This window comes from Manis pentadactyla, chromosome 5 (assembly GCF_030020395.1).
Source record: "Manis pentadactyla isolate mManPen7 chromosome 5, mManPen7.hap1, whole genome shotgun sequence".
In the NCBI taxonomy this organism is placed as follows: domain Eukaryota; kingdom Metazoa; phylum Chordata; class Mammalia; order Pholidota; family Manidae; genus Manis; species Manis pentadactyla.
In genome coordinates this window covers 175,197,781-175,221,819 of record NC_080023.1, presented here as the reverse complement: position 1 = coordinate 175,221,819, position 24,039 = coordinate 175,197,781, and the positions used below count along the sequence as shown (strand labels likewise).

Here is a 24,039-nt window from a genome sequence, read left to right as displayed (position 1 = left end):
GAATGTAAAAGCAGGAGTAGCCAAAAGAGTCAGCTTAAAACTATTGGTCCAATTTAAGACTGAGGTTAATTTAAGAATTTAGGTTAGTGCCTGGTAGTGTTAGAGATGAAAAGGAAGAGAGAGAAGCAAAACAATCTGAAAAAAGAATTGATAGCAATTTAACCCAATTTAATGGTTCTAGGGTTTGAGAAGGGTGGTCAAAGATGAATCCAAGAATACTTAAAGTATTTTTTTCCAATTTCTAATACATATTATAGGAAAGTCACTCAGCATCTTCATTATCTTCATCTAGTGAAGGAGGAGAGAAAATATGGTGTGACTCTACTCATGTATCAGGTTTGTAGTTCAGACTTGATTTTTTAAAAATTACTAAAATACTACTGTGAAACTTCATCTAAAGGAAGTATATATTTTAAGTCATACCATTATTCAATTTAATGTCAAAATGAAAAAATAAGTAGATAGAATTTAAAGCAGCTGCATTAAAAAATGCAAATAACTGAAACCAAGCCATTTTTATAAAATCAAAATACTCGGTATTTTTTACTAAGATTGTAGCATTGTTAATTATTTTTTAACTGTTCCTAAGGCCCCACACAACATCTTAGTCGTAAACGAATGTACATAGAAGATGATCTAAGTAATTTTGATGAAGTAGAATTCGAAGAAGAAGGGGGAGCTTATTTGTTCCCCCCAAAACAGCCTAAAACCGGAGATGCCGACCACCGCCCTTACAGAGGTAGGAGGGTCAGATGCCTGTGTCAGGGTGCAGTTATTTGGATGCAAGCCAGGAAGGATGCTGCCTTACCACAAAGTGCTTTCTGTGACTAATGTTGCAGTAAGGGCCTGCTTACTCATTAATCTCCCTCATCATTCTATCATGGGTTTTGCCATGTGAAGTTTTACTAGGACATGAATTTACTGGTAGATTACTGGGTCACTAAATAAATAATGATGGAAGTAGTAAAAACCAGTTAAAACATAATCAGTCCAAAAATGTTCTGTTTTAATGTTATCATTTCTGCCTTAATACCATGCCAAAAGATTTCCTAATAAATCAGAACATTTTTAAATAAGAAAAAGTGAGGTCTGCTTTTGACTTCATAATCCTTAGATTACACGTAAAATCTGAAAATAAGGTTTTATTCTCAGCCTCATGACAAGACTAAATTTGTAATAATGCATATTTTAACTTTAGTTGACTGTCTTCATTTTTCAGTGTCTGGAAGTATATCTCCATTATCAACAAGTGACTTTTCTATTCCTGGGGAGAACTTGGAACCTGAAATTTCAAATGAAGGGATATCTGAGATGCTCAATACAGAGCTTAAGAAGAAAGCACATGTGAGTTATAATTATTTAAATTATGATTTATACCCAATAATATGATATGCCACACTTCCTACTAGACTATCAGCTTGTTTGATCTTTTGGCAATGAAACATCCATTCCCCCATGTACTGGTGAAAACTGGAATGATTTCTAGGTGAAAAACATTATCGCATGAGCCAGATTTCTCTTCTGAAAGCTGTGCATTATCCATATTCTTTTTCTACAGGTTTGTTCTAGTTTCCTTTTCACTTTACCATTTTGACTCTTCCTTATGATTTTTCTTTTTTTAATTTCTTGCATGCCTACATGTTTTTCTCTCTCAGTGGTGATTGCTAGTGAGGACACTAAAATGTGGTTGAAAGGTTGCACAGCCTCAGCAAGAGGCTCACCCACTTCACTGTCTGGCCAGCTTTGTACTTACATACCTTAGTTACTGTGGCTTCAAGGATGTGATGTTGGCACAAACATGCTCTAAAATGATTTTTAACCATTACTGTTTTCTCCACTCATCTTTTTTTCTCATATGCTTATGTTTAGAATTGATCATTCTTTATGTGCTTCTGTTAATTTTTTTCTGCACAGATTATCAGCTCTATCTCTTCCTTGCCTTTTATTAAGGGGTAAAACCTAAAATTATTTAAGATTCTGTATATTTATTTTGTTTTGACTTAGTTTATCCAAGGTCGACCTAAAGAGAGAAGCCCTGATTCATATATTCTGTAAATTATCTGTGGCTAAACGTGAATGTTTAGTGAAAAATGGCAAGTAGTTCTGAATGTAACTTAGTCTGTGTTCCTGAAGAGAATTATAATCACTAACATTTTTATAAATAATGGAGAGTGTGGTGGTGTCCTTAGGAAAATAATTATCAGTTCAACACTTAGTCAAAGCCTTCCTCATGAAGCCAGACAACTGACTGCCCTGAGCTTATTTACTAACACTTCTTTTTAAGTCACTGAGTTTGTAATTTTTCACTTTTTAAAGTTCTTAGTCATTTACATTTCATGATAAATACTTTGTTCTTAATATGGTATTGGCTTATTATTTTGTAAAGATTTTTTCAAGTTAAAAAGGAGTATTTTACAGATCCGCAAAAAAATGATGGATTATTTTACTAAGCAGTCTTGGAGAACAGCTCAACAGCACCTGAAAACAATAAACCATCAGATCCAGGAGTGCAGGTCTGTAATACAAGTCTCTTCTAAAATATTCTAAATGCTATATATTCTAAGTACTATAATTTTTAAAAATCTCATTTTGTGTCTTTAATAGGATCAAAAAACTTGATAGATTCCAATTCATCATTAAAGAAGAGCTGGAGAATTTTGAAAAAGAGTCACAATCTTTAAAAGATTTGGAGAAGGAATTTGTGGTTTGTGCTTTTAAGAATTTAATTTTAAAGCCTCATTTTTAAAGAGCTATATTCAGGAAAACTTCTATTAGCCTTATGCTTTTAGGGCATACAATAAGATTTTTGTTCTTTAGAGCACAAATTAGTTTTTGTATCTCAGATCTTTAGTCAGTTTCATTTACACACACTTAAATTACAGATAAATTTACAATGTACTTTTGATAATAAGGAAAAATCCTGATTTTCCTGTTCAATTTTTTAAAATCTGGAATATATTCTTTGCATATAACCACACTGTTATTTAAATTAGGAATAGAAATGTAGTAATTCTGTCATTTTGATTTTTTAATCATACTAAGGTATAATTTTTATATTTTAAAATTTAGGACTTTTGGGAAAAGACGTTTCAGAAGTTTGGTACCTATCAAAAAAATGAACAGCAGAGGTTAGTATATTTTTAATGACTAGGATCTAAAAAGTTAGATTTTTAAAAATAAGTTTATATTAAAAAATTTTTTATTATAGCAATTTAATTTGAATTCTTACAAAGATAACTTTATTTTACTTGGTAGGCTTCACCTTTTGAAAGCTTCATTGGACAGAAATGTCTTCTACAACACCAACTATGAAGACACTATGTTTATATCTGAGGTATAATATATATATAATCTCTATTATTAGCCTTTTTGCTGTGAAAATTTTATATAAATAATTCATAAAGGAAGCATGAAATTTACTATAATCTATATTTACAGATGTGTTTGATGAAAGAAAACATGAAAATGCTGCAAGAAAGGCTTCTTGAGGAAATGGTAAATCAATATCTAGTTTGGGTTTTTCAAGTGGAATACTCATGCTTTTATATATTCTTAATGAGAAATCACAGGGTCTTTTTCTTTTAGGATGGAGAGACCATTTCAGCCCAGTGACTTTTAGTTCTTTAAATTAGAATGGGAGCAAACTTACAGTAAAATAATAGGGGTGATTTAAATAATGAGTCCCTCTTAAGGAAAAAAAAATATCCATTTGCAAATTTTAAAATTGGCTAGAAAAATGGTGTACTTGTATTAAAGTTCTATGCCCTGCAGCAGACCTCTGCAACGCCTTCTGAAGAAGCTGTCAAGGTAGAGTTACCCAGAAAAAATTGTCTCCTTGGATCTCAAGACTCAGTTGCTTAGGTTTAGGCAAAGAATGATCTGACTCTGCAAAGGTCCAGTAGACCAGCCACTGAGTTCCAGGGGCATATAAAGGTGCTGCTCCAGGTGAACATGCTTGGTGTTTTCTCAGAGACAGTAGGCATTTCTGTGTGTGCTGAAGTACTAATCTTTGTATCCTGGATGTAGTAATGTACTTACTAAAGTTTATGGAACCTCAGTATGCTGAAATTGTAGAGAATCAGGATGTTGTGACTCAGCCAGCTTAGTCTGAAGCAAATGAGCTAGATTGTTGAAATTTTTTTCTAGACTAGATTTAATTCTTGAGGAAAATATAATATAAATTTCATTTATTTCCAATTATCAGTATTAGTGATGATCACAGAACTCGATAGAAATTTAGGACTAGACCTTAGAGGATTGGATAGAGTGTGCACTGAAACACAATTATCTTTATGAAAGGGGTTGTTTTAAAATGAATCCCTAATAGCTTGATTTTTTTTTCTTGGCCATAGCAAGAAGAGGAGCTTCTTAATGTACTCGGAGGACTGATGTCATTATTCATGGCTCATGAAAGAAGTGTTAATATATGATAACTAAGTTGTGTATAATGCAGGAAATACCAGAGTAGCCCCACAAACAAAAATAGACATGTCACCCAGGCAACAGTACCTTGGTAGGAACTCCCAAATTCAAAGCAATGTCCTGAGAAAGAACCAATGTAACATGAGTCCAAACCCAAAAGACTTTTGCCTGTATAACACATTTTTTAGGGAGAAAGTTTCTGGGAAACCAAATAGTAAAAGGAACTGGCTTGTTGTGTGGTAATGTTTGCATTAGACAAGTCTTAGTGAAGTGTAGGTTCCTTTCAATAAGATAAAATTTATATAAAATTATTTTTAAATGAATACACTTTGGAGTAAGTCATTAATATATCTGTTTGTTTACTAGTTCAGAATATTCTACAGGTAATAAAAATTAAGCCATGCTTAGAAGGAGAAGTCTGAATTAAAATGTTTACCTGACTGTTAACTGGCATTTGGAGAACATTGTTGTGGAGTATATTTACCCAGTTATGGCTCCAGTAGCCTAACATAGTTACTATATTCTTAAACATTTTAATGCTAGGTAGAAGTTTTATTAACTCATAAGCAGGCTGTTTTAACAAATACTTTTTAAGCTCCTTGTCTTTAATAATATTTTCTAGTATTTGCTAGAATCATTGATGAATACATATTCAATCTGCCATAAACGTATATATATATTTTTTTCAAAAGATACTAACAATGTATTTTGTAAAATTTATCATGCATTATTCATTAAAAAGCCTTACTAATCTAGGACTAGAATGTTGTAAATCTGAATCTGAGTCAATTTAGAAACTAATTTAGAAAACATTTGGTGAGACACTAAACATTTCTGTCTAAAATCAGGAATAAAGCATAGGCTATATTTTGAAGTAATAATTACTCTTACAGGAATACATTCTTCCTAAAAATTGCATAAGTATGTGGGACTATTTATAACATTCATAGGGGAAGTTAGATAAAATACATTCAAGTTATAAATGAATTGAGATAGATTTTCTATTCTGATAACCAGGTATGGTAAAACATCCATAATATTGTGAAGCTAAATAAATGAATAATAAATCACTAGACATAATTATTTTTGTTATCATTAATCTACAAGTTACATGAAGAACATTATGTTTAGTAGGCTCTCCCCTTCACCAAGTACCCCCCCCAACACCCCATTACAGTCACTGTCCATCAGCGTAGTAAGATTATGTAGAATCATTATTTGACTTCACTGTGTTGCACAGCCCTCCCTATATCCCCCACTATATTATACATGCTAATCATAATGCCCCCTTTCTTTTCCCCACCCTTATCCCTCCCTTCCCATCCATCCTCCCCAGTCCCTTTCCCTTTGGGAACTGTTAGTCCATTCTTGGGTTCTGTGATTCTGCTGCTGTTTTGTTCCTTCAGTTTTTCCTTGTTCTTTCTTATACTCCACATGTGAGTGAAATCACTTGATACTTCTGTTTCTTCACCTGGCTTATTTCACTGAGCATAATACTCTCTAGCTCCATCCATGTTGTTGCAAATGGTAGGATTTCTTTTCTTCTTCTTTTTTTTTTTCCTTTCATTTATTTATTTATTTATTTATTTATTTATTTATTTTGTGAGGGCATCGCTCATATTTATTGATCAAATGGTTGTTAACGACAATAAAATTCTGTATAGGGGAGTCAATGCTCAATGCACAATCATTAATACACCCCAAGCCTAATTTTCGTCAGTCTCCAATCTTCTGAGGCATAACAAACAAGTTCTTACATGTAGAACAAATTCTTACATAATGAATAAGTTACATAGTGAACAGTACAAGGGCAGTCATCACAGAAACTTTCAGTTTTGCTCATGCATTATGAACTCTAAACAGTCAGTTCAAATATGAATACTCATTTGGTTTTTATACTTGATTTATATGTGGATACCACATTTCTCTCTTTATTATTATTATTTTTAATAAAATGCTGAAGTGGTAGGTAGATACAAGATAAAGGTAGAGAACATAGTTTAGTGTTGTAAGAGAGCAAATGTAGATGATCAGGTGTGTGCCTGTAGACTATGTGTTAATCCAAGCTCGACCAGGGCAATAAAACATCCACGTATGCAGAAGATTTCTCTCAGAACAGGGGGGGTGAGGTTCTAAGCCTCACCTCTGTTGATCCCCAATTTCTCACCTGATGGCCCCCCTGTGACTGTGCCTGTCTTAGGTTGTTCCTCCCTTGAGGAATCTTACCCGTCTCTGGCTAACCAGTCATATTCCGGGGCCATACAGGGAAATGTAAAGTTGGTAAGTGAGAGAGAAGCCTTACTGTTTGAAAAGGTTAGCTTTTTACTTCTTTGCATATTTATGCCCTGTGGCTTCTATGCCTAGCATTTGTCTTGAGGTGTCTTTACCACTTGGAAGAATTATGATACTCGGTAAATTTGATATGAGGCACGAATTCTATTTAAGGGTTGTAATTAGGAAGGAAGAAGAAAAGCTATAGAAGTAGCAGGCGGAAGAAAACATGGGAAGATTGATTATTTCTTTGACATATCTTCTTGTAGAGTAACTTCAGCATGTATAAGTTTTAAACTACTAATTAAATTGCACACACACATTAACATAATAGGAGTGTAGTTACATAACCAAAGCATACCTGTAATAACCAGCCATCTCCAGTGAAACCAAGGAAACCAGTTAGGCACCTTAGGCATTTGTGAAAACTTATCTATGATATGGTGGATATTGTCCAACTGAACTTGAACAGTCTGAGAGAAATCAGACAAATTAAAACAACCCATTCCTGGGGACTGTTCACATCCCTTATGTTCTTTTAACAGTAAATAGTCTGTAGTTGTAAGATTTTGGAGCGCTACAATTTGCACTTCTCCTAATTCTTGGTTGAGTTCCAACAGTATAGATCCAGTCAAATTTGTTGTTTTACTGTATGCACAGGCCAGCTTAGAAATCTCCTTCCTCATTCCCATGGCAAGTCCAGGAACTGGTGGGATGAGTGCTACAGCTGTAGCAGTGCGTGGATCGTTGTTGGGGTTTTTTGATGATCATCTTCTGGCATGAGTCTTCCAGAGAGTGCTGATGTTGGAAGTTCTCTTTCATATTGTATCTTAGTTCATTTTCGGGGTAGCCCAATTAGGCTTTGATCTTCTGTATAGACGCAAACAGACCCTTTGCCTACACTTTTATATGCCCTTTATACCCTTGTGTAGAACTCATTGGAGGTTACCACACAGGAACTGCCCCTTTTTTTTTTTTTTTTGCTATCACTAATCTACACTTACATGACGAATATTATGTTTACTAGGCTCTCCCCTATACCAGGTCTCCCCTATAAACCCCTTTACAGTCACTGTCCATCAGCATAGCAAAATGTTGTAGAATCACTACTTGCCTTCTCTGTGTTGTACAGCCCTCCCTTTTCTCCTACCCCCCCATGCATGTTAATCTTAATACCCCCCTACTTCTCCCCCCCCTTATCCCTCCCTACCCACCCATCCTCCCCAGTCCCTTTCCCTTTGGTACCTGTTAGTCCATTCTTGAGTTCTGTGATTCTGGTGCTGTTTTGTTCCTTCAGTTTTTCCTTTGTTCTTATATTCCACAGATAAGTGAAATCATTTGGTATTTCTCTTTCTCCGTTTGGCTTGTTTCACTGAGCATAATACCCTCCAGCTCCATCCATGTTGCTGCAAATGATTGGATTTGCCCTTTTCTTATGGCTGAGTAGTATTCCATTGTGTATATGTACCACATCTTCTTTATCCATTCATCTATCGATGGACATTTAGGTTGCTTCCAATTCTTGGCTATTGTAAATAGTGCTGCGATAAACATAGGGGTGCATCTGTCTTTCTCAAACTTGATTGTTGTGTTTTTAGGGTAAATTCCTAGGAGTGGAATTCCTGGGTCAAATGGTAAGTCTGTTTTGAGCATTCTGAAGTACCTCCATACTGCTTTCCACAATGGTTGAACTAACTTACATTCCCACCAGCAGTGTAGGAGGGTTCCCCTTTCTCCACAGCCTCGCCAACATTTGTTGTTGTTTGTCTTTTGGATGGCAGCCATCCTTACTGGTGTGAGGTGATACCTCATTGTAGTTTTAATTTGCATTTCTCTGATAATTAGCGATGTGGAGCATCTTTTCATGTGTCTGTTGGCCATCTGTATTTCTTTTTTGGAGAACTGTCTGTTCAGTTCCTCTGCCCATATTTTAATTGGGTTATTTGTTTTTTGTTTGTTGAGGCGTGTGAGCTCTTTATATATTCTGGATGTCAAGCCTTTATCGGATGTGTCATTTTCAAATATATTCTCCCATACTGTAGGGATCCTTTTTGTTCTATTGATGGTGTCTTTTGCTGTACAGAAGCTTTTCAGCTTAATATAGTCCCACTTATTCATTTTTGCTGTTGTTTTCCTTGCCCGGGGAGATATGTTCAAGAAGAGGTCACTCATGTTTATGTCTAAGAGGTTTTTGCCTATGTTTTCTTCCAAGAGTTTAATGGTTTCATGACTTACATTCAGGTCTTTGATCCATTTTGAGTTTACTTTTGTATATGGGGTTAGACGATGGTCCAGTTTCATTCTCCTACATGTAGCTGTCCAGTTTTGCCAGCACCATCTGTTGAAGAGACTGTCATTTCGCCATTGTATGTCCATGGCTCCTTTATCAAATATTAATTGACCATATATGTCTGAGTTAATGTCTGGATTGTCTAGTCTGTTCCATTGGTCTGTGGCTCTGTTCTTGTGCCAGTACCAAATTGTCTTGATTACTATGGCTTTATAATAGAGCTTGAAGTTGGGGAGTGAGATCCCCCCTACTTTATTCTTCTTTCTCAGGATTGCTTTGGCTATTCGGGGTCTTTGGTGGTTCCATATGAATTTTTGAATTATTTGTTCCAGTTCATTGAAGAATGTTGCTGGTAGTTTCATAGGGATTGCATCAAATCTGTATATTGCTTTGGGCAAGATGGCCATTTTGACGATATTAATTCTTCCTAGCCACGAGCATGGGATGCGTTTCCATCTGTTAGTGTCCCCTTTAATTTCTCTTAAGAGTGACTTGTAGTTTTCAGAGTATAAGTCTTTCACTTCTTTGGTTAGGTTTATTCCTAGGTATTTAATTATTTTTGGTGCAATTGTGAATGGAGTTGTTTTCCTGATTTCTCTTTCTGTTGGTTCATTGTTAGTATATAGGAAAGTCACAGATTTCTGTGTGTTGATTTTGTATCCTGCAACTTTGCTGTATTCCGATATCAGTTCTAGTAGTTTTGGGGTGGAGTCTTTAGGGTTTTTTATGTACAGTATCATGTCATCTGCAAATAGTGACAGTTAAACTTCTTCTTTACCAATCTGGATTCCTTGTATTTCTTTATTTTGTCTGATTGCCGTGGCTAGGACCTCCAGTACTATGTTAAATAACAGTGGAGAGAGTGGGCATCCCTGTCTAGTTCCCGATCTCAGAGGAAATGCTTTCAGCTTCTCGCTGTTCAATATAATGTTGGCTGTGGGTTTATCATAGATGGCCTTTATTATGTTGAGGTACTTGCCCTCTATACCCATTTTGCTGAGAGTTTTTAACATGAATGGATGTTGAACTTTGTCAAATGCTTTTTCAGCATCTATGGAGATGATCATGTGGTTTTTGTCTTTCTTTTTGTTGATGTGGTGGATGATGTTGATGGACTTTCGAATGTTGTACCATCCTTGCATCCCTGGGATGAATCCCACTTGGTCATGGTGTATGATCCTTTTGATGTATTTTTGAATTCGGTTTGCTAATATTTTGTTGAGTATTTTTGCATCTACGTTCATCAGGGATATTGGTCTGTAGTTTTCTTTTTTGGTGGGGTCTTTGCCTGGTTTTGGTATTAGGGTGATGTTAGCTTCATAGAATGAGTTTGGGAGTATCCCCTCCTCCTCTATTTTTTGGAAAACTTTAAGGAGAATGGGTATTATGTCTTCCCTGTATGTCTGATAAAATTCCGAGGTAAATCTGTCTGGCCCGGGGGTTTTGTTCTTTGGTAGTTTTTTGATTACCGCTTCAATTTCGTTGCTGGTAATTGGTCTGTTTAGATTTTCTGTTTCTTCCTGGGTCAACCTTGGAAGGTTGTATTTTTCTAGGAAGTTGTCCATTTCTCCTAGGTTTCCCAGCTTGTTAGCATATAGGTTTTCATAGTATTCTCCAATAATTCTTTGCATTTCCGTGGGGTCCGTCGTGATTTTTCCTTTCTCGTTTCTGATACTGTTGATTTGTGTTGACTCTCTTTTCTTCTTAATAAGTCTGGCTAGAGGCTTATCTATTTTGTTTATTTTCTCGAAGAACCAGCTCTTGGTTTCATTGATTTTTGCTATTGTTTTATTCTTCTCAATTTTATTTATTTCTTCTCTGATCTTTATTATGTCCCTCCTTCTGCTGACCTTAGGCCTCATCTGTTCTTCTTTTTCCAATTTCGATAATTGTGACATTAGACCATTCATTTGGGATTGCTCTTCCTTTTTTAAATATGCTTGGATTGCTATATACTTTCCTCTTAAGACTGCTTTTGCTGTGTCCCACAGAAGTTGGGGCTTAGTGTTGTTGTTGTCATTTGTTTCCATATATTGCTGGATCTCCATTTTGATTTGGTCATTGATCCATTGATTATTTAGGAGCGTGTTGTTAAGCCTCCATGTGTTTGTGAGCCTCTTTGCTTTCTTTGTACAGTTTATTTCTAGTTTTATGCCTTTGTGGTCTGAAAAGTTGGTTGGTAGGATTTCAATCTTTTGGAATTTTCTGAGGCTCTTTTTGTGGCCTAGTATGTGGTCTATTCTGGAGAATGTTCCATGTGCACTTGAGAAGAATGTGTATCCTGTTGCTTTTGGATGTAGAGTTCTATAGATGTCTATTAGGTCCATCTGCTCTACTGTGTTGTTCAGTGCTTCCGTGTCCTTACTTATTTTCTGCCCAGTGGATCTATCCTTTGGGGTGAGTGGTGTGTTGAAGTCTCCTAGAATGAATGCATTGCAGTCTATATCCCCCTTTAGTTCTGTTAGTATTAGTTTCACATATGCTGGTGCTCCTGTGTTGGGTGCATATATATTTAGAATGGTTATATCCTCTTGTTTGACTGAGCCCTTTATCATTATGTAGTGTCCTTCTTTATCTCTTGTTACTTTCTTTGTTTTGAAGTCTATTTTGTCTGATATTAGTACTGCAACCCCTGCTTTCTTCTCACTGTTGTTTGCTTGAAATATGTTTTTCCATCCCTTGACTTTTAGTCTGTACATGTCTTTGGGTTTGAGGTGAGTTTCTTGTAAGCAGCATATAGATGGGTCTTGCTTTTTTATCCATTCTGTTACTCTGTGTCTTTTGATTGGTGCATTCAACCCATTAACATTTAGGGTGACTATTGAAAGATATGTACTTATTGCCATTGCAGGCTTTAAATTCGTGGTTACCAAAGGTTCAAGGTTAGCCTCTTTAGTATCTTACTGCCTAACTTAGGTCGCTTATTGAGCTGTTATATACACTGTCTGGAGATTCTTTTCTTCTCTCCCTTCTTGTTCCTCCTCCTCGATTCTTCATATGTTGGGTGTTTTGTGCTGTGCTCTTTCTAGGAGTGCTCCCATCTAGAGCAGTCCCTGTAAGATGTTCTGTAGAGGTGGTTTGTGGAAAGCAAATTCCCTCAGCTTTTGTTTGTCTGGGAATTGTTTAATCCCACCGTCATATTTGAATGATAGTCGTGCTGGATACAGTATCCTTGGTTCAAGGCCCTTCTGTTTCATTGTATTAAATATATCATGCCATTCTCTTCTGGCCTGTAGGGTTTCTGTTGAGAAATCTGACGTTAGCCTGATGGGTTTCCCTTTATAGGTGACCTTTTTCTCTCTAGCTGCCTTTAACACTCTTTCCTTGTCCTTGATCTTTGCCATTTTAATTATTATGTGTCTTGGTGTTGTCCTTCTTGGATCCTTTCTGTTGGGGGTTCTGTGTATTTCCGTGGTCTGTTCGATTACTTCCTCCCCCAGTGTGGGGAAGTTTTCAGCAATTATTTCTTCTAAGATACTTTCCATCTCTTTTCCTCTCTCTTCTTCTTCTGGGACCCCTATAATACGGATATTGTTCCTTTTGGATTGGTCACACAGTTCTCTTAATATTGTTTCATTCCTGGAGATCCTTTTGTCTCTCTCTATGTCAGCTTCTATGCGTTCCTGTTCTCTGATTTCAATTCCATCAATGGCCTCCTGCATTCTATCCATTCTGCTTATAAACCCTTCCAGAGTTTGTTTCATTTCTGCGATCTCCTTTCTGGCATCTGTGATCTCCCTCCGACTTCATCCCATTTCTCTTGCGTATTTCTCTGCATCTCTGTCAGCATGTTTATGATTCTAATTTTGAATTCTTTGTCAGGAAGACTGGTTCGGTCTGTCTCCTTCTCTGGTGTTGTCTCTGTGGTTTTGTCTGCCTGTAGCTTTGCCTTTTCATGGTGATAGGAATAGTCTGCAGAACTGGGACGAGTGACGGCTGGAAGGACTTCCTTTCTTGTTGGTTTGTGGCCCTCCTCTCCTGGGAGAACAGCGGCCTCTAGTGGCTTGTGCTGCGCAGCTGCGCACAGACAGGGTTTCTGCTTCCTGCCCGGCTGCTATGGAGTTAATCTCCGCTGTTGCTGTGGGCGTGGCCTGGCTCGGGCAGCTGCTCCAAAGTGGTGGAGTCGCGTTGGAGCAGGAGCGGCTGGGAGGCTATTTATCTCCGTGAGGGGCCTCCCTGCTCCCTGCAGCCCAGGGGTTAGGGTGCCCAGAGATCCCGGATTCCCTACCTCTGGATTAAGTGACCCGCCCTGCCCCTTTAAGTGTTCCAAAAAGCACCCATCAAAACAAAACAACGACCACCAAAAAAAAAAAAAAAAAAAAAAAAGAAAAAATTTTTAAATTTAGAAAAAGAAAAAAAAAAAGTTTTTAATTAAAAAAAAAAAAAGGTGGTCGTTCGTTTTTCTTTATTCTCCGGTGCCACCCTCAGGCCTCTGCTCACCGGTCTTTCTGCTCTGTTTCCCTAGTATTGGGGTCCCTATCCCTTTAAGACTTCCAAAAAGCGCTCGCCAAAACAAAACAGCAAAAAAGCAAAAAAAAAAAAATGGTCGCGCACTTTTCTTATGTCCTCCGACACCCCGCCTTCAGTGCCCGCTCACTGTTCTTGCTGCCCTGTTTCCCTAGATTCCAGGGCTCCCTGGGCACGTACTGTGTCTGCACTCTGGCCCGGATGGCGGGGGCTGGGTGTTCGGCAGCCCTGGGCTCCGTCTCCCTCCCGCTCTGCCTGCTCTTCTCCCGCCGGGAGCTGGGGGGAGGGGCGCTCGGCTCCCGCCGGGCCGGGGCTTGTATCTCACCCCCTTCGCGAGGCGCTGGGTTCTCGCAGGTGCGGATGTGGTCTGGATATTGTCCTGTGTCCTCTGGTCTTTATTCTAGGAAGGGTTGTCTTTGTTATATTTTCATAGATATATGTTGTTTTGGGAGGAGATTTCTGCTGCTCTACTCACGCCGCCATCTTCCCCCCCTCCCCGATTTCTTTTCTTCTTATGGCTGAATAATATTCCATTGTGTATATGTACCACATCTTCTTTATCCATTCATCTACTGATGGACACTTAGGTTGCTTCCATTTCTTGGCTATTGTAAATAGAGCTGCGATAAACATAGGGGTGCATCTGTCTTTTGAAAACTGGGCTGCTGCATCCTTAGGGTAAATTCCTAGAAGTGAAATTCCTGGGTCAAATGGTATGTCTATTTTGAGCTTTCTGAGGAACCTCCATATTGCTTTCCACAATGGTTGAACTAATTTACATTCCCACCAGCAGTGTAGGAGGGTTCCCCTTTCTCCACAACCTCGCCAACATTTGTTGTTGTTTGTCTTTTGGATGGTGGTGATCCTTACTGGTGTGAGGTGATATCTCATTGTGGTTTTAATTTGCATTTCTCTGATGACTAGTGGTGTGGAGCATCTTTTCATGTGTCTGTTGGCCATCTGAATTTCTTCTTTGGAGAACTGTCTGTTCAGCTCCTCTGCCCATTTTTTAATTGGATTATTTGCTTTTTGTTTGTTGAGGAGTGTGAGCTCTTTATATATTTTCGATGTCAAGCCTTTATCAGATCTGTCATTTACGGAAATATTCTCCCATACTGTAGGGTACCTTTTTGTTCTATTGATGGTGTCCTTTGCTGTACAGAAGCTTTTTAGCTTGATATAGTCCCACTTGTTCATTTTTGCTTTAGTTTCCCTTGCTCAGGGAGATATGTTCATGAAGAAGTCGCTCATGTTTATGTCCAAGAGATTTTTGCCTATGTTTTTTTCTAGGAGTTTTATGGTTTTATGACTTACATTCAGGTCTTTGATACATTTTGAATTTACTTTTGTGTATGGGGTTAGACAGTGATCCAGTTTCATTCTCTTACATGAAGCTGTCCAGTTTTGCCAGCACCATCTGTTGAAGAGACTGTCATTTCCCCATTGTATGTCCATGGCTCCTTTATCGTATATTAATTGACCATATATGTCTGGGTTAATGTCGGAGTCTCTAATCTGTTCCACTGGTCTGTGGCTCTGTTCTTGTGCCAGTGCCAAATTGTCTTGATTACTGTGGCTTTGTAGTAGAGCTTGAAGTTGGGGAGCAAGATCCCCCCCCACTTTGTTCTTCCTTCTCAGGATTGCTTTGGCTATTCAGGGTCTTTAGTGTTTCCATATGAATTTTTGAACTATTTGTTCCACTTCATTGAAGAATGTTGTTGGTAGTTTGATAGGGATTGCCTCAAATCTGTATATTTCTTTGGGCAGGATGGCCATTTTGACGATATTAATTCTTCCTAGCCAAGAGCATGGGATGAGTTTCCATTTGCTACTGTCCTCTTTAATTTCTCTTAAGAGTGACTTATAGTTTTCAGGGTATAGGTCTTTCACTTCCTTGGTTAGGTTTATTCCTAGGTATTTTATTCTTTTTGATGCTATTGTGAATGGAATTGTTTTCCTGATTTCTCTTTCTATTAGTTTATTGTTAGTGTATAGGAAAGCCACAGATTTCTGTGTGTTAATTTTGTATCCTGAAACTTTGCTGTATTCTGATATTAGTTCTAGTAGTTTTGGAGTGGAGTCTTTAGGGCTTTTTATGTACAATATCATGTCATCTGCAAATAGTGACAGTTTGACTTCTTCTTTACGAATCTGGATTCCTTGTATTTCTTTGTTTTGTCTAATTGCCATGGCTAGGACCTCCAGTACTATGTTGAATAACAGTGGGGAGAGTGGGCATCCCTGTCTTGTTCCCGATCTCAGAAGAAAAGCTTTTAGCTTCTTGCTGTTAAGTATGATGTTGACTGTGGATTTGTCATATAAGGCCTTTATTATGTTGAGGTACTTGCCCTCTATACACATTTTGTTGAGAGGTTTTATCATGAATGGATGTTGAATTTTGTCAAATGCTCTTTCAGTGTCTATGGAGATAATCATGTGGTTTTTGTCCTCCTCTTTTTGATGTGGTGGATGATGTTGATGGATTTTCAAATGTTGTACCATCCTTGCATCCCTGGGATGAATCCCACTTGGTCATGGTGTATGATCCTCTTGATGTATTTTTTAATTCGGTTTGCTAATATTTTATTGAGTATTTTTGCATCTACGTTCATCAGGGATATTGGTCTGTAGTTTTCTTTTTGGTGGGGTCTTTGCCTGGTTTTTTTATTAGGGTGACGTTGGCTTCATTGAATGCGTTTGGGAGTATTCCCTCCTCTTCTATTTTTTGGAAAACTTTAAGGATAATGGGTAATATGTCTTCCCTGTATGTCTGATAAAATTCCGAGGTAAATCCATCTGGCCCGGGAGTTTTATTCTTGGGTAGTTTTTTGATTACTGCTTCAATTTCGTTGCTGGTAATTGTTCTGTTTAGATTTTCTGTTTCTTTCTGGGTCAGTCTTGGAAGGTTTTATTTTTCTAGGAAGTTGTCCATTTCTCCTAGGTTTCCCAGCTTGTTAGCATATAGGTTTTCATAGTAGTCTCTAATAATTCTTTGTATTTCTATGCAGTCCGGCGTGATTTTTCCTTTCTCATTTCTGTTTCTGTTGATGTGTGTTGATTCTCTTTTTCTCTTAATAAGTCTGGCTACAGGCTTATTTATTTTGTTTATATTCTCAAAGAACCAGCTCTTGGTTTCATTGATTTTTTTCTATTGTTTTATTCTTCTCAATTTTGCTTATTTCTTCTCTGATCTTTATTATATCCCTCCTTCTGCTGACTTTAGGCCTCATTTGTTCTTCTTTTTCCAATTTTGATAGTTGTGGTGTTAGACTATTCATTTGGGTTTGTTCTTCCTTCTTTAAATATGCCTGGATTGCTATATACTTTCCTCTTAAGACTGCTTTTGCTGCATACCACAGAATTTGGGGCTTTGTGTTGTTGTTGTCATGTTTCCATATATTGCTTGATCTCTATTTTAATTTGGTTGTTGATCCATTGATTATTTAGGAGCATGTTGTTAAGCCTCCATGTGTTTGTGGGCCTTTTTGCTTTCTTTGTGCAATTTAGTTCTAGTTTTATTTCTTTGTCGTCTGAAAAGTTGGTTGGTAGATTTCAATCTTTTTGAATTTACTGAGGCTCTTTTTGTGGCCTAGTATGTGGTCTATTTTGCAGAATATTCCGTGTGCACTTGAGAAGAATGTGTATCCTGTTCCTTTTGGATGTAGAGTTCTATAGATGTCTATTAGGTCCATCTGTTCTAGTGTGTTGTTCAGTGCCTCTGTGTCCTTATTTTCTGTCCGGTGGATCTATCCTTTATAGTGTGTGGTGTGTTGAAGTTTCCAAAAATGAATGCATTGCATTCTATTTCCTCCTTTAGTTCTGTTAGTATTTGTTCCACATATGCTGGTGCTCCTGTGTTGGGTGCATATATATTTATAATGGTTATATCCTCTTGTTGGACTGAGCCCTTTATCATTATTTAATGCCCTTCTTTATCTCTTGTTACTTTCTTTGTTTTGAAGTCTATTTTGTCTGATACTAGTACTGCAACACCTGCTTTTTTCTCCCTGTTGTTTGCATGGAATATCTTTTTCCATCCCTTGACTTTTAGTCTGTGCATGTCTTTGGGTTTGAGGTGGGTCTCTTGTAAGCAGCATATAGATGGGTCTTGCTTTTTTTATCCATTCTATTACTGTGTCTTTTGATTGGTGCATTCAGTCCATTTACATTTAGGGTGATTATTGAAAGATATGTACTTATTGCCATTGCAGGCTTTAGATTCATGGTTACCAAAGGTTCAAGGTCAGCTTCTTTAGCATCTTACTGCCTAACTTAACTTGCTTATTGAGCTATTATAGACACTGTCTGGTGATTCTTTTTTTTTTTTTTTTTGGTGAGGGCATCTCTCATATTTATTGATCAAATGGTTGTTAACAACAACAAAATTCTGTATAGGGGGGTCAATACTCAATGCACAATCATTAATCCACCCCAAGCCTAATTTTCGTCAGTCTCCAATCTTCTGATGCATAACGAACAAGTTCTTACATGGAGTACAAATTCTTACATAGTGAATAAGTTACATGGTGAACATTACAAGGGCAGTCATCACAGAAGCTTTCGGTTTTGTTCATGCATTTTGAACTATAAACAGTCAGTTCAAATTTGAATATTCATTTGATTTTTAAACTTGATTTATATGTGGATACCACATTTCTCTCTTTATTATTATTATTTTTAATAAAATGCTGAAGTGGTAGGTAGATATGAGATAAAGGTAGAAAACAGAGTTTAGTGTTGTAAGAGAGCAAATGTAGATGATCAGGTGTGTGCCTGTAGACTATGTGTTAATCCGAGCTAGACAAGGGCAATAAAACATCTATGTATGCAGAAGATTTCTCTCAGAACATGAGGGGGGAGGTTCTAAGCCTCACCTCTGCTGATCCCCATTTTCTCACCTGATGGCCCCCTGCGACTGTGCCTGTCTTAGTTTGTTCCTCCCTTGAGGAATCTTACCCGTCTCTGGCTAACCAGTCATCTTCCGGGGCCATACAAGGAAATGTTAAGTTGGTAAGTGAGAGAGAAGCCTTACTGTTTGAAAAGGTTAGCTTTTTACTTCTTTGCATATTTATGCCCTGTGGCTTCTATGCCCAGCATTTGTCTTGAGGTGTCTTTACCACTTGGAAGAATTATGATACTCGGTAAATTTGACATGTGGCATGAGTTCTATTTAAAGGTTGTAATTAGGTAGGAAGAAGAAAAGCTATAGAAGTAGCAGGCAGAAGAAAACATGGGAAGATTGATTATTTCTTTGACATATCTTCTTGTAGAGTAACTTCAGCATGGATAGGTTTTAAACTACTAATTAAATTGTGTGCACACATTAACATAATAGGAGTATAGTTACATAACCAAAGCATACCTGTAATTACCAGCCATCTCCAGTGAAACCAAGAAAACCAGTTAGGCACCTTAGGCATTTGTGAAAACTTATCTATGATATGGTGGATATTGTCCAACTGAACTTGAACAGTCTGAGAGAATTCAGATAAATTAACACAACCCATTCCTGGGGACTGTTCACATCCCATATGTTCTTTTAACAGTAAATAGTCTGTGGTTATAAGATTTTGGAGAGCTACAATTTGCACTTCTCCTAATTCTTGGTTGAGTTCCAACAGTATAGATCCAGTCAAATTTGTTGTTTTACTGTATGCACAGGCCAGCTTAGATATCTCCTTCATAATTCCCATAGCAAGTCCAGGAACTGGTGGGATGAGTGCATCTACACCTGTGGCAGTGCGTGGATCTTTGTTGGGGTTTTTTTTTTGCTGATCATCTTCTGTCATGAGTCTTCCTGAGAGTGCTGATGTTGGAAGTTCTTTTTCTTATCGTATCTTAGTTCATTTTCGGGGTAGCCAAATTAGGCTTTGATCCTCTGCATAAACACAAACAGACCCTTTGCCTACACTTTTATATGCCCTTTATATCATTGTGTAGAACTCATTGGAGGTCACCACACAGGAACTGCTTTTCTTTTTTTTCTTTTTTTTTATCATTAATCTACACTTACATGACGAATACTTTGTTTACTAGGCTCTCCCCTATACCAGGTCCCCCCTATATACTCCTTTACAGTCACTGTCCATCAGCATAGCAAAATGTTGTGGAATCACTACTTGTCTTCTCTGTGTTGTACAGCCCTCCCCTTTCTCCCACCCCCCTCTGGATGCTAATCTTAATACACCTCCTTTTCTCCCCCCCCTTATCCCTCCCTACCCACCCATCCTCCCCAGTCCCTTTCCCTTTGGTACCTGTTAGTCCATTCTTGAGTTCTGTGATTCGGCTGCTGTTTTGTTCCTTCAGTTTTTCCTTTGTTCTTATACTCCACAGATGAGTGAAATCATTTGGTATTTCTCTTTCTCTGCTTGGCTTGTTTCAGTGAGCATAATACCCTCCAGCTCCATCCATGTTGCTGCAAATGGTAGGATTTGCCCTTTTCTTATGGCTGAGTAGTATTCCATTGTGTATATGTACCACATCTTCTTTATCCATTCATCTATAGATGGACATTTAGGTTGCTTCCAATTCTTAGCTATTGTAAATAGTGCTGCAATAAGCATAGGGGTACATTGGTCTTTCTCATACTTGATTGCTGCATTCTTAGGGTAAATTCCTAGGAGTGGTATTCCTGGGTCAAATGGTAGGTCTGTTTTGAGCATTTTGATGTACCTCCATACTGCTTTCCACAATGGTTGTACTAATTTACATTCCCACCAGCAGTGTAGGAGGGTTCCCCTTTCTCCACAGCCTCGCCAACATTTGTTGTTGTTTGTCTTTTGGATGGCAGCCATCCTTACTGGTGTGAGGTGATACCTCATTGTAGTTTTAATTTGCATTTCTCTGATAATTAGCGATGTGGAGCATCTTTTCATGTGTCTGTTGGCCATCTGTATTTCTTTTTTGGAGAACTGTCTGTTCAGTTCCTCTGCCCATTTTTTTATTGGGTTATTTGATTTTTGTTTGTTGAGGCGTGTGAGCTCTTTATATATTCTGGACGTCAAGCCTTTATCGGATGTGTCATTTTCAAATATATTCTCCCATACTATAGGGTTCCTTTTTGTTCTATTGATGGTGTCTTTTGCTGTACAGAAGCTTTTCAGCTTAATATAGTCCCACTTATTCATTTTTGCTGTTGTTTTCCTTGCCCGGGGAGATATGTTCAAGAAGAGGTCACTCATGTTTATGTCTAAGAGGTTTTTGCCTATGTTTTCTTCCAAGACTTTAATGGTTTCGTGACTTACATTCAGGTCTTTGATCCATTTTGAGTTTACTTTTGTATATGGGGTTAGACAATGGTCCAGTTTCATTCTCCTACATGTAGCTGTCCAGTTTTGCCAGCACCATCTGTTGAAGAGACTGTCATTTCGCCATTGTATGTCCATGGCTCCTTTATCAAATATTAATTGACCATATATGTCTGGGTTAATGTCTGGATTGTCTAGTCTGTTCCATTGGTCTGTGGCTCTGTTCTTGTGCCAGTACCAAATTGTCTTGATTACTATGGCTTTATAATAGAGCTTGAAGTTGGGGAGTGAGATCCCCCCTACTTTATTCTTCTTTCTCAGGATTGCTTTGGCTATTCGGGGTCTTTGGTGTTTCCATATGAATTTTTGAATTATTTGTTCCAGTTCATTGAAGAATGTTGCTGGTACTTTCATAGGGATTGCATCAGATCTGTATATTGCTTTGGGCAGGATGGCCATTTTGACGATATTAATTCTTCCTGGCCATGAGCATGGGATGCGTTTCCATCTGTTAGTGTCCCCTTTAATTTCTTTTAAGAGTGACTTGTAGTTTTCAGAGTATAAGTCTTTCACTTCTTTGGTTAGGTTTATTCCTAGGTATTTTATTTTTTTTGATGCAATTGTGAATGGAGTTGTTTTCCTGATTTCTCTTTCTGTTGGTTCATTGTTGGTGTATAGGAAAGCCACAGGTTTCTGTGTGTTGATTTTGTATCCTGCAACTTTGCTGTATTCCGATATCAGTTCTAGTAGTTCTGGGGTGGAGTCTTTAGGGTTTTTTATGTACAGTATCATGTCATCTGCAAATAGTGACAGTTTAACTTCTTCTTTACCAATCTGGATTCCTTGTATTTTTTTGTTTTGTCTGATTGCCGTGGCTAGGACCTCCAGTACTATGTTAAATAACAGTGGGGAGAGTGGGCATCCCTGTCTAGTTCCCGATCTCAGAGGAAATGCTTTCAGCTTCTCACTGTTCAATATAATGTTGGCTGTGGGTTTTTCATAGATGGCCTTTATTATGTTGAGGTACTTGCCCTCTATTCCCATTTTGCTGAGAGTTTTTATCATGAATGGATGTTGAACTTTGTCAAATGCTTTTTCAGCATCTATGGAGATGATCATGTGGTTTTTGTCTTTTTGTTGATGTGGTGGATGATGTTGATGGACTTTCGAATGTTGTGCCATCCTTGCATCCCTGGGATGAATCCCACTTGTTCATGGTGTACGATCCTTTTGATGTATTTTTGAATTCGGTTTGCTAAAATTTTGTTGAGTATTTTTGCGTCTACGTTCATCAGGGATATTGGTCTGTAGTTTTCTTTTTTGGTGGTGTCTTTGCCTGGTTTTGGTATTAGGGTGATGTTAGCTTCATAGAATGAGTTTGGGAGTATCCCCTCCTCTTCTATTTCTTGGAAAACTTTAAGGAGAATGGGTATTATGTCTTCCCTGTATGTCTGATAAAATTCCGAGGTAAATCCATCTGACCCGGGGGTTTTGCTCTTTGGTAGTTTTTTGATTACCGCTTCAATTTCGTTGCTGGTAATTGGTCTGTTTAGATTTTCTGTTTCTTTTTGGGTCAGTCTTGGAAGGTTGTATTTTTCTAGGAAGTTGTCCATTTCTCCTAGGTTTCCCAGCTTGTTAGCATATAGGTTTTCATAGTAGTCTCTAATAATTCTTTGTATTTCTGTGGGGTCCGTCGTGATTTTTCCTTTCTCGTTTCTGATACTGTTGATTTGTGTTGACTCTCTTTTCCTCTTAATAAGTCTGGCTAGAGGCTTATCTATTTTGTTTATATTCTCAAAGAACCAGCTCTTGGTTTCAATGATTTTTTTCTATTGTTTTATTCTTCTCAATTTTATTTATTTCTTCTCTGATCTTTATTATGTCCCTCCTTCTGCTGACCTTAGGCCTCATTTGTTCTTCTTTTTCCAATTTCGATAATTGTGACATTAGACCGTTCATTTGGGCTTGTTCTTCCTTTTTTAAATATGCTTGGATTGCTATATACTTTCCTCTTAAGACTGCTTTTGCTGTGTCCCACAGAAGTTGGGGCTTAGTGTTGTTGTCATTTGTTTCCATATATTGCTGGATCTCCATTTTGATTTGGTCATTGATCCATTGATTATTTAGGAGCGTGTTGTTTAGCCTCCATGTGTTTGTGAGCCTCTTTGCTTTCTTTGAACAGTTTATTTCTAGTTTAATGCCTTTGTGGTCTGAAAATTTGGTTGGTAGGATTTCAATCTTTTGGAATTTTCTGAGGCTCTTTTTGTGTCCTAGTATGTGGTCTATTCTGGAGAATGTTCCATGTGCACTTGAGAAGAATGTGTATCTTGTTGCTTTTGGATGTAGAGTTCTATAGATGTCTATTAGGTCCATCTGTTCTAGTGTGTTGTTCAGTGCCTCTGTGTCCTTACTTATTTTCTGTCTGGTGGATCTATCCTTTGGAGTGAGTGGTGTGTTGAAGTCTCCTAGAATGAATGCATTGCATTCTATTTCCTCCTTTAGTTCTGTTAATATTTGTTTCAGGTATGTTGGTGCTCCTGTATTGGGTTCATATATATTTATAATGGTTATATCCTCTTGATGGACTGAGCCCTTTATCATTATGTAATGTCCTTCTTTGTCTTTTGTTACTTTCTTTATTTTGAAGTCTGTTTTGTCTGATATCAGAATTGCAACAACTGCTTTCTTCTCTCTGTTGTTTGCTTGAAATATCTTTTTCCATCCCTTGACTTTAAGTCTGTGTGTGTCTTTGGGTTTGAGGTGAGTCTCTTGTAAGCAGCATATGGATGGATCTTGCTTTTTTATCCATTCTATTACTCTGTGTCTTTTGATTGGTGCATTCAGTCCATTTACATTTAGGGTGATTATTGAAAGGTATGAATTTATTGCCATTGCAGGCTTTAAGTTTGTGGTTACCAAAGGTTTAGGGTTAGCTTCTTTACTATCTTACTGTCTAACTTAACTCGCTTGTTGAGCTATTATAAACGCAGTCTCATGATTCTTTATTTCTCTCCCTTCTTATTCCTCCTCCTCCCTTCTTCATATGTTGGGTGTTTTGTTCTGTGCTCTTTTTAGGAGTGCTCCCATCTAGAGCAGTCCCTGTAGGATGCCCTGTAGAGGTGGTTTGTGGGAGGCAAATTCCCTCAAAACTTTTGCTTGTCTGGGAATTGTTTAATCCCTCCTTCATATTTAAATGATATTCGTGCTGGATACAGTAGTCTTGGTTCAAGGCCCTTCTGTTTCATTGCATTAAGTATATCATGCCATTCTCTTCTGGCCTGTAGGGTTTCTGTTGAGAAGTCTGATGATAGCCTGATGGGTTTTCCTTTGTAGGTAACCTTT

At 37.7% G+C, this 24,039-nt stretch overlaps 1 protein-coding gene across 11 annotated transcripts in view; it reads left to right on the top strand.

Annotated features, from left to right (window-relative positions):
- Positions 1 to 24,039, top strand: part of SYCP2 (synaptonemal complex protein 2) — a 100,062-nt gene that overhangs the window by 50,234 nt on the left and 25,789 nt on the right. For 7 of the 11 annotated variants that reach the window (XM_036901838.2, XM_036901839.2, XM_036901836.2 and 4 more), the window contains 9 exons: positions 258 to 336; positions 590 to 739; positions 1,220 to 1,344; positions 2,419 to 2,513; positions 2,605 to 2,704; positions 3,070 to 3,128; positions 3,256 to 3,334; positions 3,439 to 3,495; positions 4,353 to 5,175. In XM_036901838.2, the coding sequence (XP_036757733.2) occupies positions 258 to 336; positions 590 to 739; positions 1,220 to 1,344; positions 2,419 to 2,513; positions 2,605 to 2,704; positions 3,070 to 3,128; positions 3,256 to 3,334; positions 3,439 to 3,495; positions 4,353 to 4,430 (822 nt within the window). In that variant the 3' untranslated portion in view covers positions 4,431 to 5,175. Of the gene's footprint in view, positions 1 to 257; positions 337 to 589; positions 740 to 1,219; positions 1,345 to 2,418; positions 2,515 to 2,604; positions 2,706 to 3,069; positions 3,129 to 3,255; positions 3,335 to 3,438; positions 3,496 to 4,352; positions 5,176 to 24,039 lie in introns of those variants that run through there. The other 4 variants (XM_036901837.2, XR_008998044.1, XR_008998045.1 and 1 more) reach the window with 4 other exon arrangements.